Source organism: Manacus candei, unplaced genomic scaffold, assembly GCF_025592945.1.
Source record: "Manacus candei isolate 608988 ecotype Guabito, Panama unplaced genomic scaffold, ASM2559294v1 h1tg000084l, whole genome shotgun sequence".
Taxonomy (NCBI): Eukaryota; Metazoa; Chordata; class Aves; order Passeriformes; family Pipridae; genus Manacus; species Manacus candei.
Window position 1 is genome coordinate 713,848 of NW_026138132.1, and position 14,501 is coordinate 728,348.

Consider the following 14,501-nt stretch of genomic DNA (forward strand, 5'->3'; position numbering starts at 1 on the left):
CCTTTTAAAGCCCTCAGGCTGTGCAGGACCGGGACAATCTCTTGGCCTCGGGCCAGGACGTGGCTTCCCTGCAGCGCTGAGCTGGGCCTTGTCCCGCTGCCAGCCATGGCAGGAACCTCCTGTGCCATCCCACCTTGGCGCGGGGTCCCGCAGCCCGGAGCAGGGCTCAGCGGGTGCGTGGGGAGTGCCCCCTGCTCCCGCTCAGCCTGGGGGCCATCACTGCCCCGGCCCCCTTGGCCGCCCTCCAGTCCCCCCGTCCCACCCAGCTGTGGGGTCAGCGGGACCCCCGGGTCGGGCTCCAGCCCCGGCCACCCACAGCTGAGCGGAGCCAGAGCCAGATGTGCGCAGCTGCGGCGGGGGCAGCGCGAGGGGCACGTGGCTCCCCCAAACCCTTGCTGTCGTGGGCCCTGCCCTGCACAGGACAGGCAGCAGGATGGGCAGCAGGACGGGCAGTGGGACATGTCCCCTGGGGACACCCTGGGGTCGTTGCAGTCTGCACCCCGTCCCGCTCCACGCAGGGTTTGGTGCCGGGGCCGTCGTCCCACGTTACTTTAGGCCCGGATAAAGCTCCGTCTCCTTTGTTACACGTTTATAGCAGAGGCAGAAGTGCTGCAGGAATGCGGCGCTGGGATCCGGGAGCTGTAAATCCCAGCCTTTGTTGTGCTTGGGCTGTGCTAAATCACTGCTTTTCCCTCTGAATATTAATCTCTTCCAAAAGTGCTGACCGGGGCATCTTTCCCCAGCAGCTTTCTGGGGAAGAGGCTGACGCAAGGCCCGGGGCTGGCTCTGGCACAGGAGACGTTCCCAACCAGCATCCAGCAGAAATCCTCGACTTGCCGCTGCCCTGGCACTGGTGGGATGGCACTGACACAGTGCCACAAAACCTGGCTCTGGGTCGGGAGCAGGGATAGCACAGGGATGCCCCGGGGAAAGGACAAAGGGTGGAGGAGCCAGTTCTCCAGGCTGAGGGGAGACTGGAAGGTGTTTGGCACCAGCGTGGCTGGAAAAGCTCTTCTCACGCCAAAGCACACACAGCCTTGGATCTCTGCAGCGTTTCATTTGCCCAGCACTGCAGAACAGAATCTCATGATTTATGGGGCTCCACGGGGGTCGTTTCCTCCCCGAGCTCGGGGGGTCATGGAGCAAAACTTCTGCCTCTCCCCTTTGTGTGCCTGCAGGGTCTGGGGGTCCCAACACACTGAGCAGAGCCAAGGCTCGGGCACAGCCCCCTGGAGAGCCCTGTGGTAGTAACGACCTGAGAGGGCCAGGGGGGCAGCTGGGGGGTGTAGGGGTTTTTGATCTGAAAAATGGGTTTGTTCAGGGGTGTGTTAAGTGGCCTGGGACTGCTTTGGGCTCATCTTGCTCCACCTGGCTCTCGTTCCCAGCTCCCCTGGGAGGCTTTGCCACAACCTGTGATCACTTCAGGCTGAACATGGAGCCAGGAGCTCGTCCACGGAGCTGGGGGTCACCACGGGGAATCCAAGGAAGAGCGAGCCCCAGCTTCCAGACCTTTTGATTTTTGGTGTAACTGAGGTTGTGAAAGGGCCTCGCCTCCTGCCCATGCCCAGGTGCTCGCCTGCTGGCGGCCGAGTTTCTCTGCGTCTGTTTTGAAGGCTTTTGGCTCCGGGTGCGTTCCCAGCAGCGCATCTCATCTCGGGGCTCTTCGAGCGAGCACCGGGCGCTGCTGCGACCTGCCGGCGCTCAGCGGCGCTGGCCGGGGGAGCTCCCCACGCCCGCCGGGACACGGGATGGGGTGGTCGGGGGGGCTGCCAGGCACAGCCCGGCCTCTGCTCCACAGCCCCCAGCTCGGCTGGGCTGGTGCGACTCGTGCACAGCCGAATTACCGCTCGCGGTCCCGGGAAAACGCCTCCCTTGGGAATGGTGATGGTGAGTATACAACGGGGTCGGGGCAGTGTGGCAGGGCTGGAAAAGCATCGACAGTAATGGGATTGTGGCTTGTAGGAGCCGGTGTGGGGCTGGGATCGATCCCCTCAGGTGTGAGGTATCCGTGCTCCCGGTGCCCAGCACCCTCCACACCCCTCTTGGGGGAGGTTTCCAGCCCTGGCTCTGCATCAGGGACCCTTTGGTAAAGGGTACCCTTTGGTTGCTTCTCCTGGAACTACACCACTGGTTTGGCTTCTCCCTGTCACAGCAGTTTCAGGGACCCAAAGGTAACAGAGCTCCTGAGTGCACAGCTTGTCTGGGGGCATCTCAAGCCCTGCAGCAACAGCTTATCCAAGTTTATTTCCCTGCCTCTTCCCTTTTGCACTTCAAGAAATCCTGTCCCCAGTTACTCCCAGCTTACCTGAGCAGAGCCCAATGTTTCCCCTGCCTGTGACATCCCTGTGTGACACACAGTGAACTGGGCTGGCTCTGTGAGCAGTTCCTGTGCTTCAAACGGGGAGATTTCCCCTCGCACAGCCCCTCCTGCTCACCTTAACTCAGGCATTCCATCTCCCCAGTCACTTGCTTTAGCCATAACACAGAAACGACTTGTGTTTTTATTTCCACTCTCTCATTCCAGTGAAATCTTGCACTGAACAGCCCTGTGCCCAGCCCTGTGGGGTGAAATGCCTTTCTGGGCCCTGCAGATGCCAGGCCATGGTTCTGTCCAAACAACTCAGATTATCAAGGAGATGAGGTTTCTGCTCAACAGACAAGTGGTACCAGCACCGTCCCCCCTGCACTAAGAGGCAGCAGTGACTCCACAGCAAGGGGGCTATTTTATTGAAATAACAATTGTTCCCATTTATTAAACACAGATCCAGCACCATGGACGGGCTGGATGAACAAGGAGGGGTTGCAGGTACAGAGCTAAGGACACAGAACACCTGACAGCTGGTTCTGCGTTACTGGAGGAGCCTGAAGTCACAGGTTTAAAGTGCTGTTCACACCTGGCCTTGGAGAACTGGCTTTTCTGAGTCGGGTTGTTCTAAAGGCTGTCTGACCTCTGGAAGAGACATTTCATTCTACTTAGCACCAAATCTAATTTTACAGTAAGTATAAATATTCATATTTAAAATCCATGTGAGTAATTTCCAAGCATTTACATAGGACAGTAAAAAATCTAACAAATGCTAAAAACAGCTTTTCAGTATCCTCTGAGAGTCTGGCAAAACCTCAGTCCTTGCTGGAGCGCGTGAGGAGCCGGTTTGTAAAGTACGAGTCTGACAGCACTTGGTGTGTAGTTCTGAGCCTGGTAAGGGTTAACCAAGCCTTCAGGCTTGGGAACTGTGTGCAGGTCCTGGGTTGCTCCCTCACATGACCCAGAGGGATCCTGAAAGTGCAAGTCTGCTTCTGTCACAGTGTGTGGCACCAGCACTGCTCTCGCTGGGGAATGCAAATGCTCACGGGTGGAGGCTGTTCCTGTCACTGCTCTGCTCCTGTCCAGCAAGGTCTGAAGTCTTTCTGAGCAGTTCAGCTCCACCACAGCAGCGAGGAGTGCTGCTCCCTCCTTTCCTGTAGTTATCCTCCTCGGTACAAATGTGATGGTGAAATACAATGGCCACACATTGTATTCTGTGCTGGTCACTGGTTAGACCACCCTAACCAGGACCAAGAGCCTGAGCTGTGATGCTCAGGACAAGCTGCTGGCTCTGTGTGTGGGGGGGATGTTCCTGCAGAGGATTTCACACTGCAGAACAGGCTTTGCTGGCCCCCCAGCCCAGCTTGTTCTGTGCCCAGGCTGTTCTGACATGAAAAGCCGCCTCTGCTAAGGTTGGGAGCACAAACACCTGCTCAGGAACAGCACAGACAGCAGCACCGTTATCAACATATTTACACCATAAGTTAAAAGTGGCAGGGGGAGGGATCCAGTACAAAAGAGAAGCTGGGGCCATCCAGACAGCACTGGCCTAGTTGCTAATAAGCTTGGGACAGACAGAGAGGCCCCTGAGGGCTACTGATGCCTTGTTGTGTAGAGCAGCCTCCTGGGAAATCCCTGTTCCCTCTGCAGGAGGTGTGGAGATGGAAGCTGTTCCCTCCCAGTGCTGGCTCCGGGTTAGGCTCCGTTGGCACCGGCCTTGCTGCCCTGGGATGCTTCCATTTTGGTCTAGGGGCAAGAGAAAGGGATAGATTTTAGGCAGTGCAAATGTTTCTTGAACTGCAAAATCTTTTCTGCAGGTGTCTTCTCATTTACCATGGGAAGCTGCTCTGCAGAGTAACAGCTGATGAAGAGCAAAGTTCTTCAGGTTAAAGGAGATAAAAAAGTCCATCTGGACTCCCAAACCTGCCCTAAGCAGCATCCCAGATGTGCACATGAGCAGCTGAATTGAAATGAAATGTTCACAGAAAGAAAATGGGCAGAAGGAAGGTAATCACTGCAGAAATACTTTTACATAAGGATTCTGACAAGCTCACCTCTTGTGGGGGAGGCTTCACTGACGCTTCTGAGACTGGCAATTTCTCTGTTGGCTGAGACACAAATTCTTCACCCTTTAAGGAAAAAGCAGCTGTAAGTCACAGAACCCTCTTGGAAGGGGCTAGACCCTGTAGAGCCCTTTCTCCCTTCTGAGCAAGGCTGTTCCCTGCTCACTCTGTGAAAGCTGTGTTGGCATTCCCATTGTTTCCCCAGCACAATTTAACTATGTGGAACTATTTCTGGCAGTTGATACGATATTCTCTAATTCCTGCTTTTATCAGCTGGGACTAATCTAAGGAGCTCACTGCAGCCTGATGCTGAGAACCATATGCTCTGGCTTTCTTACTCTAGATATTTTGGCTCCTCTTGTCCTGGACAACTGAGCCCAAATTCAGTAGGAGAGTTAAAACAAGTCCCCTTTAACCATCTTCTCTGAGCTAAATGTACTTGGGTTGAGGTCTAAACCAAACTAGAAGCTCAAGAGCGCTCCTTGGCTGGAAGCCAGTACCATGGCACTGAGTAACCAGCTGTTCCCAGCAAGGGGACCAGTTGTGTCACAGGAGATCCCTTGTCTCCTAAGTCAGAACATGCAGCTGTGAGGTTCCTGGGGGAAAAACAAGACTGTGCTCTGCGCCATGGTGTCAAACACTGGTTTTGTCTAGCTTTGGAAAGGTTTGTTCACACTCAGATCCCAACAATTTCAGCACTACACACGTTTTCCAGCCTGCAGACTGCTATTTTCTAACCTTCCTTCCCTGTACAACAGGGGCAGGATCCAGGAGGGTCTCCTGGCCTTCAAGCACGGATGTCACCACTCCAGCAGCTTCACCTGTCTGGGGAAGAACACAGAGACCTAACTTCAGTCCACTTGTAGGATCAAAGAACAAGATTCCTGTCACAGTCCTTCATTTCTATAATGGGTAATGGTTGAGCTATTAACCAAACAACACACCTTGTTCTGGGAAACACACTGTGGCTTTATGTCCACTAAGTACAAGGCACGGGAAAGCAGGAGCAGAGAAGGGGGGACGTTCTCCTTTAAATGCAGATCCAGCCACTGTCAGAGGAAAACAGAAGGAAAAGTTATTTCATATTACTCTGTGTGGGTACTTATTTATGCAGCACTCTTTGTGCTTTGTCAGGAAGCTGTGCCTGCTGCACCTGACCACTGCCTGGAATGTGCCCTCAGAGGAACCCTGTCCCACCAGCCCAGGCCAGGGCACACTCACCTGCCCGAGCTGCTCCCTCAGCTGCTCCTCGGAGACGCCCAGGGAGCGCATCCCCCGGGCCCTGCAGGCGCTCTGCAGCTCCAGCACGCTCAGCCCGCCGACCCCTTCCTTGGCGATCATCTGCAAGGGACAGGAACCTTCCTACCCACGCTCGGGGTCAGCCAAGCCCCTGACGCACCTGAAGGGACTTCTGGGGGTCCCCAGTCCAAGCTCCTGCTCAGAATTGCTCAGCATTTTCCATCTGTGCTTTGAGCCTCTCTAGGGATGGGGATTTCACGACCTCCAGATGACTCATTTTACTGTTTACACACTCACCGATTTTAATTCTTTTTCTTATCGTACTGGAGTTCTCCTTGCTGCAACTTATGGCCATTACCTGTTATCCCTCCATTCTGCACCTGTGAGTCTGGTTCCATTTTCTAAATAACCCCATTATGCAGCTGGAAACCACAAGGGGACCCTTGGCCCTCCCCAGGCTAAATAAATCCAGCCACTTTATACACTGACATAAACTCCTAATGAATTCAGTTGTTTAAAATCTGCTGCTCCCATACAATATTCATTCCAGAATTGGAACCTCCCTTTTTTACAAGTTAGCATGACTCCAGAATGAAATGTTTTAAACAGTGACAATATCTGCAGTGACACCTTTGTTACGGTTCCCCAAAGGCTGCAGGGGTGCAAGGAGAAGAACTCTCATTCTGTTTTCTTGTGGGATCTCTGATGGGGACGATCTGACTCCTATTAAACTTCACCCCAGAGGTTGGTGGGAGGGCAGGGACACACCTGAAGCCAGCAGTGGCTCAGAGGGCAGAGCCTGAGAGCACACACTCCACCCAGCAGCTCCTCTGTGCTGTTTCAGACCCACCTCATCATCTGCCTTGATGGTCCTGAGCCGGAGCAGCAGCTGGAAGCGGAGCAGGTTGTTGGTGCCGATGGGCTGCAGCTCCAGCAGTTTGCACAGAGCCACCAGCTGTGGCCTCTCCAGGTGCTCCAGGGTCAGCTCATCCTCGAAGAGCTTGGAGAAGCGGACGATCTCCTGCGTGCTGGGCTGGTGGCCGCTGTGACGGATCTGAACCAAGGGCCAAAAGCCAAACCTCAGCAGGATCACCCTTTGGGAACCCCCTTCCTTCCCTTCCCTCTTCCCGCTTCTCACACTGGAATTCCTGTCTCTGATGGAAACAGGGTGATACAGTTAAAAGTCAAAGTGAAACTGTTCTGGAGTGGGCACTGGGTGAAACTTCCACTGTTCCAAGATGGGAATTCCTGTGAGTGCAGCTCTGACAGCGGGGTCAGCAGGTGCTACCTGCAGGAGGCACCCAGGTACCAGCCCCTGCCAGGGCAGCCCTGTGCTGCCAAACCTCTCCACAACCCCAGTCCAAACCCTGTGTTCTCTGCCCACGGCTGCCACCCCCAGCACGGCCTGTCCTACCTCGTGCAGGTATGAGGAGAACTGTTTCCCTTGTCCTGTGTCTGCTTTGTTCCTTTTGGCCATCTCTGCAATGGTCTCCCGCAGGAACTTTGCTAACTCCAGCTTTGCATTTAGCTTCTTCCTCTGCTTTTCTTCCTTCACTCCGGGAAATAAAGCATAATTAGAAATTCCATTTGGAAAACAGGCGGGAGGGGATTCTGGGAAAGAGATGAAATAAGACTTCGGTTCTGAAAGCACCAGGCTTTGGTTACTGTAGGAAATGGAATTGCTGTGCACATTCCTGCTGCTCCCTACAGCACAACCTCCCAGCCCTGCTGTTCAGCTCAGGAATAAGCTGGGAATGTCTGACCCGGACACGTGGGTGAGGCTGATCCTCACTTCCAGGGAACAGCAGCTCTGTGCAGCTGCACAGATGTTCTGAGGAGCTGTGCACACACTCCACAGCCTCAGGCAGGACACAAACCTTTTTTGACTCCGTCTCAAACGTCGAGGGCAGCATTTCAGGGAAGAGCTTCAAGAACACAGGTAAGAGAAATTCCATGAAGGGCACAATGACAAACACCAGGAAGGGAACCAGCCGGAAGAGATCTGCACAGGTTCTCAGCAACTGTCCAGAGAAGAGCACAGCAGAGATTATCCTGAGATTATCACTCAGCCAGACACACAAAATGTGTCCAAAGGAGCAGCTAAACTTCTTACTGCACCACTTTAGCCGGGTGCTGTGGCACTTACCCTGCGCCTCTCCCTCCTGGTGAGCACCTGCCCGTGGAGCAGCCTCCACACCATCCTGGCAGCCACCTTGGTGTCGATCCAGAGCAGGTGGAACCCGTGGTAGTAGTGCTTCAGCTCATCCACGACTCTCTGGCGCAGAGGCTTCTTCCCCGGGGCAGCCTCCACGAGCTGTTTCGCCGGCGTTCGGGCGGGTTTGCTTCCCTGGCTCGCGGGATTCCCGGGGGACGGAGCTTCCCCTCGGAGCTGCTGCTGCCGCCGCGGGCAGGGGCAGGTGTGCAGGGTGTGGGCAGGTGAGCGGGGCAGGGCAGCGCCCAGGCGGGCACGGAGTGCCCAAGGAGGGGCTTGGGAGTCTCTGGAAGTCCAGGATAACTGGGAATCCACCAGCTGGACGAGGGCGAGGGCTGGAGAGAAGGAAGGGCTGGAGGGTGTGAGGAGATGGGAGCCCCTGAAACTGGAGAGGTGTTTCAGTGAGAACAGTGCAGGGAGGCCGAGGCGTCACCCCCAAATAAACGTTCTCAGCGCCAGATCAACTTGTGAAACTCATTTTGTGGCCGAGACACAGATCCTTCAGCAAGAGGTGAAATACTGAGAACTCGTCCCGTGCTAACAACCCTTCTCTTGCGGGAGAATAACCCAAGGCCCCACAGTGCCTCCCGGGAGCTCTTTTACCAACAGAACGGGATAAAACGTGCCAGTTGGAAACAAAAAAAAAAACAACCACCAAATCTTCACCCCCAGCCCAGCGCGGCTAAGCCCAGCACAGGGCCCAGACCCCCCCGGGAGGGGCTGCGGGGCTTACCTGACCCTGGCCACAGCCAGGAGGGTGTGACAGCCGCAGGCCATGGCTGCGCTGGATGGACCGGGGGGCGGTGGGACCCTCACTCCCGGCAGCGGCCGGGGGGCGGCGGGGGGCGGCGGGGCCCGGCCGGACCCATCCCCGTCCCGCTGCCGGGAGCGAGGGGAACGCCGGGACGGGGCCGCGCTGCCCCTCCCCGGTCCCGATCCCGGTGGTCCCGGTCCCGGTCTCCCTCACCGCCGGCCGCGTTCCTCCCGGCCTCCCCCGCCCGTCCCGTCTTGCCCCGCGCGCGCCGCTCTGACCCGTCGCCCCCCCACTCTCTGTGGTCCCCACGCAGGTCACGCCATCGCGCTGCGCCACGCTCCTCCGCTCGGCGTCAGCCAATCAGAAGGCAGCACTGCGGCCCTGCCCAAGGCCCATCCAATGGGAGCGGGGTAGGGGCAGGGCCTGACCCGGAGGCGCCCTCAAAAGAAGCCGCTGATTGGCTGCGCGAAGACGGGGGCGGTGCGCGGGTGGGCGGTGACGTCACGGGTTGGGTGCGTGACGCCATCGTGGGGCGGGTGGTCGCGCGTGACGTCACGGGGGCGCGGGAGGCGATGGCAGCTGGGCCGTGACCGTGCCCTGGGCTGGGGGGGCTTAGCCTCGAAAGGCCGGGACGAGGGGAAGCTCTCCTGTTCCTGTGGAGGCTGGCACATGGATGCTCCCGCGGGCCTTCAGGGAGGTCCCCGCAGCAGCGAGCAGAACCGCTCTTTACATTCCCTTTATTACTGCCCTCCAGCCCAGCCCATCGCCACCCAGGGTGAGCTCCAGCATTTGGGAATCGCCACTCAGCCCGTGCTCGATCTCTTGGGGAGCTCGTGTTGAGCTGGAACTTCTTGTGCTACAGTTCGTGGCCAGTGTTCCTCGTCCTGTGGTTGGGCACCACCAAAAAGAGTCTGGAACCATCTCCTTCAAGATATGTGTATGGATTGATGACATATGTGTATGGACTGATGGGATATGTGTATGGATTGATGACATATATGTATGGATTGATGAGATGTGTATGCATTCATGGGATACGTGTATGCATTCATGGAACCCCTCTCAGCCTTCTCCTCTCCAGACTAACCAGGCGCAGCTCCCGCACTCTCTCCCCATCAGCGAGACGCTCCAGACTCTTCATGATCTCCGTGGTCCCTGGGGGACCCTCCTCAGTTGTGTTTCTTGTCCCGAGGAGCCCGGACCCCCCTCGAACTACATCTCCCGTGGTGCCCCGCGGCGGGAGCCGCCCGGGGCGGCCAATGGGGGCGCGTGCGGCGCGTGCGCGGCGCGGCGGCGCGGTGCGGCGGCGGCGGGGGGCGGGCGGAGGCGGAGGCGCTCGGCGGGGCCGCACCGGCAGCGGCCGCTCTGCACGTTCCCCCCCGCCGCCAGCGCCCGCCCTCGGCCGCGACCCGCCGGGCCCCGCCAGCGCCTCCCTCGGCCGCGCCGGGCGCTGGGGGCGGGCGGCCTTCCTTCCCTCCCTCTCTCCCTCCCCCCCCGGGGCGGAGCCCGGCGCCAGCGGCGGGGGCGCGGAAATCGAGGCCGGGGCTCCGCCGCGGCCTTCGCTGGTGCGGCGGGAGGAGGAGGAGGAGGAGGAGGAGGCGGAGGCCCCGCGCCGCCCCCGCCGCCGCCTTTTGTCTGCGCGGGGCCGGGCGGACGCGGCGGGGCCGTGAGAATGGAAGTGACTGAAGGTGAGCGCGGGCCCGCGGCGGCCCCGGGGCGGAGGGGCCGCGGCCGCCATGTTACTGCGGGAGCGGCGGCGGCGCCGGGCCGGGCACGGCCCCGGGCAGGGCCGGGGACCCCCGCGCGTCCCCCCCCGGGCCGGCCCCGCTCTCCCCGCTCCGGCCCCGCGGCCGAGCCCCGGCCGGCTGCGGGGCAGAAACTCGGCGTTCCACCCAAGCGGTGACCCCCTGCACCCCCCAGAGAAAAGGGGTTTGCCGTTCGCGGGTTTGTTGTTGTTGCTCGAATTTTGGGGGGGGAGGTTGGGTTTTTTTTCTCGGTGCTGTTGCGTTGTGCTGCACTTTGTTGTGGACTCGCTCCGCTTTCTGTTTAGGTGTCAATACACTCGTTCGTTTCAGTGCAATTTGTTGTTAAAAAAAAAAAAGATAACGTAGTTGTGTATACACCAGCCAACCCAAAGGACAACATGAAGTAGCCAGTAATCATAGCTGAAGGAAAAATTGAAGTCTGTTTTAATGACTGTTTAGTGGCCTTTTGTAGAGATGCAACAGTGAATGCTTTGGTGGGTAGATTTTTTTTATTAAATGCTTTAATGAGCTGCTTGAAAAGATTTTGCTCCAAAACCTGATTGTCTGCCTTATGAAGGTACAGGGTAAGAGTGGAGGATGATGGTCAAAGGCTGTATGTTTTGTTTTAATACAAACATATTTATTTTGCAATTTTCAGTTGGGCAGCTTTGCCTGAGTTTGAGGTGATTCTCATGAGACATGTTGTGGTTCTTGCCCTGTCTGTGGTATGTGACAGCCTGCCAGGACATTACAGTGTTTGGTGTTGCCAGAGATCTGCCTTGTGGTTTCATGTCAGTCTCAACCTGTGACTTTCCCTGAAGAACCAAAGATTTTGCTCCACGTTTCCCTTTTGAATCCCGCGGTTCTCAAACCAGACGAGTCTCTAAGCTCCTTTTCCAGACAAACCCCTTTTCTCTGCTGGCCAAGTTGTTTCTTTCCATGGCACTGTGGGAAACTTGTTCAAAGTGGCCTTATCAAACCCAGTTGCAGACGTGACTGTTTCTTCTGGCATTCAAAAACCAAACACAAACCACCTTCACAAAGGTGCACAGGGAAGCAGCCTCACCTCATGCTTTAGGGTTTGTCAAGAGGCCTCTGATTCACCTCCACTGTCTGCCAGGAGGGACAGCTCAGTCCAGCTGGAGTCAGGAGAAATCCACAGGCTGCAGGTTTCCTGTGAAGGAATCCTGTGCAAGTGAAAACTTGGTGTTGTGTTAGTGTGTGTAAATAGAGTTTTGCCTGTGGGATTTGCTAAGGACACGCAGAGCAGAGGGGGACAAAGCAGATGGCACAGGCTGGGCCCAGGGATCAGTAGGAACAGTTGTTTATTTCTGCAGTTCACACAATTCCAACACCCCAGGATGCTGTTCCAGGTGATAACAGTGTCCCTCTGGGTGGTGTTGGATGTGACTGGAAGCACTGGGAATGCTCAGCTCTGGGGAGAAGGGAGGTGCAGGGCTGTGTGTGAACTGCAGGCTTAAGGTTTTCAGAGGGCAGGAGTGATTGCATCACTTCAAACACCTGCCCAGCCTGGCTTGTCCAGCCAGGCAGCTCTGTTTGTGTGTCTGTCAAACACCTGCAGCAGTGAGCAGCCACTGAGAGCAGTTGCTGCATGGACTGGGTACTTGAGGGGACCAGGAGGAGTGGAGGTTGGATGTGTTGGGAGTGAAACAGCACAGAAAATGGCAGTGAACATCTGGAGGGTAAGGAGGGATGGTAGGATACAAGCAGAGGTTTGACTCTCTCTGATTTAGGTCTGTGTGGAGAGGAGCTAAGTTGCTATTTGTACATAAAGATATCCCAGAACTTCTGCTTTTGAGCCTGTTGATAGAAAGCCCAGCTCAGGGTGATGAGGCAGTGACAGTGCTCTGAGCACACAGGGCTGACTCACAGCAGAGCTCCCAGCTCCTCAGGGAGCTGACAGGCCAGGTCCTGCCTCACAGCACACACTTGCCATCTGTAAAACACCTCCCTGTGACTGGGTAACCCCACGTTGGGATTGTCAACAGAAAAGGGTGAAAAAAGGTTTAAAATATGTCTGTACTGGACTTTTATCAGTAGCTGCTGTGTCTCTCCCTGTTGTGGCCACAGCCAGCCTCAGCCAAACCCACGGAACTCCCTCTCTGGGAGGAAGAAAAGCTGCAATCATGTGGGGCTGGAATTGTTTGATAATCTGTTATTTAGTCTCCTGCAGCACGAGAGCAAGGTTTGAGAACTATAGGTTTGTTTTCTGAGAGCAAAGTTGCAAAATTCTCGTGCTAAAACTTGCTTTAGAGGAGTGCAGTTGTTGGTGAAAATGGGGACCCAGAGGATCCATAATCTCTGTGAAACCTTCCCGTGACTGAGCACTCGCTGTCGGAGGTGGAACTGACTGTTCAAGCTCTGCTCAGTCGAGCTCAGAAGCTCAGAATGGGAAGTGAAACCAGCAGTGTTCACTTAAGGAAGAGCTCTACTGGGCTGACCTGCCCTATCCTGTACTGCTTATATGTTTTATGTCATTTACCTTTTCCTTTGATACTTTGAGTTGTGACTCTCACGTGGGCAACAGGAAAATATTTACTGAAGCAATGTCCCTGTGTAGTTTCATTGTTTGTAAACAGTCTTGTGTCCCTGTCAGCCCTGGGAAAGGACACGCAGTTTTAAAGAGGAAACTTTCTCTCATTAAGAAATTCAGTTGCAGCTTTGAAGGTGTTGATTTCAAGTTGTTTCGTTGTTGATTCCATGTTGTTTCCAGCTGCTGTGAAGTGTCCATTTCCTGTAAACCTGGAAGTGATGAAACTGTTTATCTGTCGAGCTCCAGCGTTGTATCAGTCCAATATCTGTTGTGGGTCATGTTTGGAAGCCAAATTGTACAGCTCACAGGAGGCTGATGCTGTGTGTTAATAGAGTAATTGCTGTTGTAGTGAGAAGAATTTATTCTGGAACACCTTTGTGCGAGATCAGCTGGAAATCCCATTCCCCTGTGGTTTGGGGGGGACAGCTCTCTTCAGTGACAGTGGGGTGTTCTCTGCATTAATGCTTGGAGGGATTATGCAAAGCAATCCTTCCTTAGGTTTGGATGTTGAGAGTGCTGTAGCTCAGGATTCCTCCCTGTGTGCTGTTATTTGGGTGGCTCCAGGGCCTGTCCTCTCACTGATGCTGCCCAGATGCCACTTCCCTGGGCAGCGTCTGGGAACTGATCCACTGCAGCAGAGTTTGGGGCAGGCAGGAGGGTGGGAAAGTCTGGGTGTGTTAACAGTGATGACAGGGAGAGACTGGGCAGGAAGGAGCTCTCAGTGATGTCAGAGCTGTGGGAGGAGAGTGGCCTCGGGTGCTTTGGGGCTGCTGAGAGCACTTCAGTGGAGCTGTGGGCCTGGTTCTCAGCCTGCAGCGAGTTACTGAGGCATGAATTCGGGCCTGGGTGTCCCAGCTGTGCAGCACAGACTGGCCCCAAGGCTGAGTGACACAGGTGAGCTCCAGAAGGAGTGAAAAAGGAGAAAATCAGAGCTATATTCTTTGACTGGTAGCGCCTAAATCCCGTATAAGTAGTGTTTTGAAGTTCAATCCACACTTTTGTCACATATCAAAACAAAGTGCATTGACAGCCACCTCTGCAGCCAGTGCCTGTGGGAGCTGCACTGGCAGCTGGGACTCTGCCCTGCCAGCCATGGATGTGCCTGGAACGCTGTCACAGCTTCTCAAGACAAGATTTTTTAATAACTATTCAGAAATGAAAAAAGATTGAACCTGGGTTTAGTTAAAAATAAAGCCCGGTGGGAAATCTGCTGTTTGCTCTTTGGTTTGGCAAATGCAAAGTAACAATTTGGTGGTAAATAGTACAAACAGTTCTACTTCCTCTTCCCAGAACGGGCGTGGTTTGGGGTTTTTGACCTTGCTGTGCAATCCCACGTGCTGCCCCAAAGATCCACGTCCCCTGACAGTGACAGTTGTGTTGGTTTGGTGGCTGCTCTACAGAGCTGTGGAGGAAGGGATGCTTTCACAGCCCTGAGGTTTAAAAGTTCCTGCAATGAGTGAATTCTGCTGCAGAGCCTTGTGCTGTTATTGGTTATTGTGCTTTGGTGTGAGCGTCTTAATTACAAATGAAGTGACAAATGAGCCCCGAGTTGGTGTCACAGGGCAGTGAAGATGAAATGTAAACATCAATTTAATCTGAGTGTGCAGGCCCCAGAATATGCATCACAAA

At 55.4% G+C, this 14,501-nt stretch overlaps 2 protein-coding genes across 4 annotated transcripts in view; one reads left to right on the forward strand and one right to left on the reverse strand.

The window, feature by feature from the left end:
- Positions 1 to 2,700: 2,700 nt before the first annotated feature.
- LETM2 (leucine zipper and EF-hand containing transmembrane protein 2) lies at positions 2,701 to 8,822 on the reverse strand. Its single transcript, XM_051812013.1, has 10 exons — positions 8,553 to 8,822; positions 7,754 to 8,204; positions 7,485 to 7,628; positions 7,022 to 7,156; positions 6,458 to 6,661; positions 5,590 to 5,709; positions 5,313 to 5,417; positions 5,107 to 5,193; positions 4,360 to 4,434; positions 2,701 to 4,051 (listed from the first exon to the last, which is right to left on the reverse strand). The coding sequence occupies exons 1-10, from the start codon at positions 8,594 to 8,596 to the stop codon at positions 4,001 to 4,003; spliced, it is 1,416 nt and encodes a 471-aa protein (XP_051667973.1). The 5' UTR covers positions 8,597 to 8,822; the 3' UTR covers positions 2,701 to 4,000.
- Positions 8,823 to 9,971: 1,149 nt separating this feature from the next.
- The window catches only part of NSD3 (nuclear receptor binding SET domain protein 3), a 36,660-nt gene continuing 32,130 nt past the window's right edge, over positions 9,972 to 14,501 (forward strand). The window contains exon 1 of one of the 3 annotated variants that reach the window (XM_051811984.1): positions 9,972 to 10,261. The gene's annotated coding sequence lies outside the window, so the exon portion shown is untranslated. The remainder of the gene's footprint in view (positions 10,262 to 14,501) is intronic. The other 2 variants (XM_051811985.1, XR_007908410.1) reach the window with 2 other exon arrangements.

What these genes read in the sequence shown, in the direction of transcription:
- LETM2 (XM_051812013.1), bottom strand. Translation starts at nt 8,596, where the DNA reads ATGGCCTGCGGCTGTCACACCCTCCTGGCTGTGGCCAGGGTCAG. An exon ending in CCATCAAGGCAGATGATGAG is followed by an intron (nt 5,710 to 6,457) that starts GTGGGTCTGAAA and finishes TGTCCCTTGCAG; the next exon opens with ATGATCGCCAAGGAAGGGGT. An exon ending in TGAAGCCTCCCCCACAAGAG is followed by an intron (nt 4,052 to 4,359) that starts GTGAGCTTGTCA and finishes TCTTGCCCCTAG; the next exon opens with ACCAAAATGGAAGCATCCCA.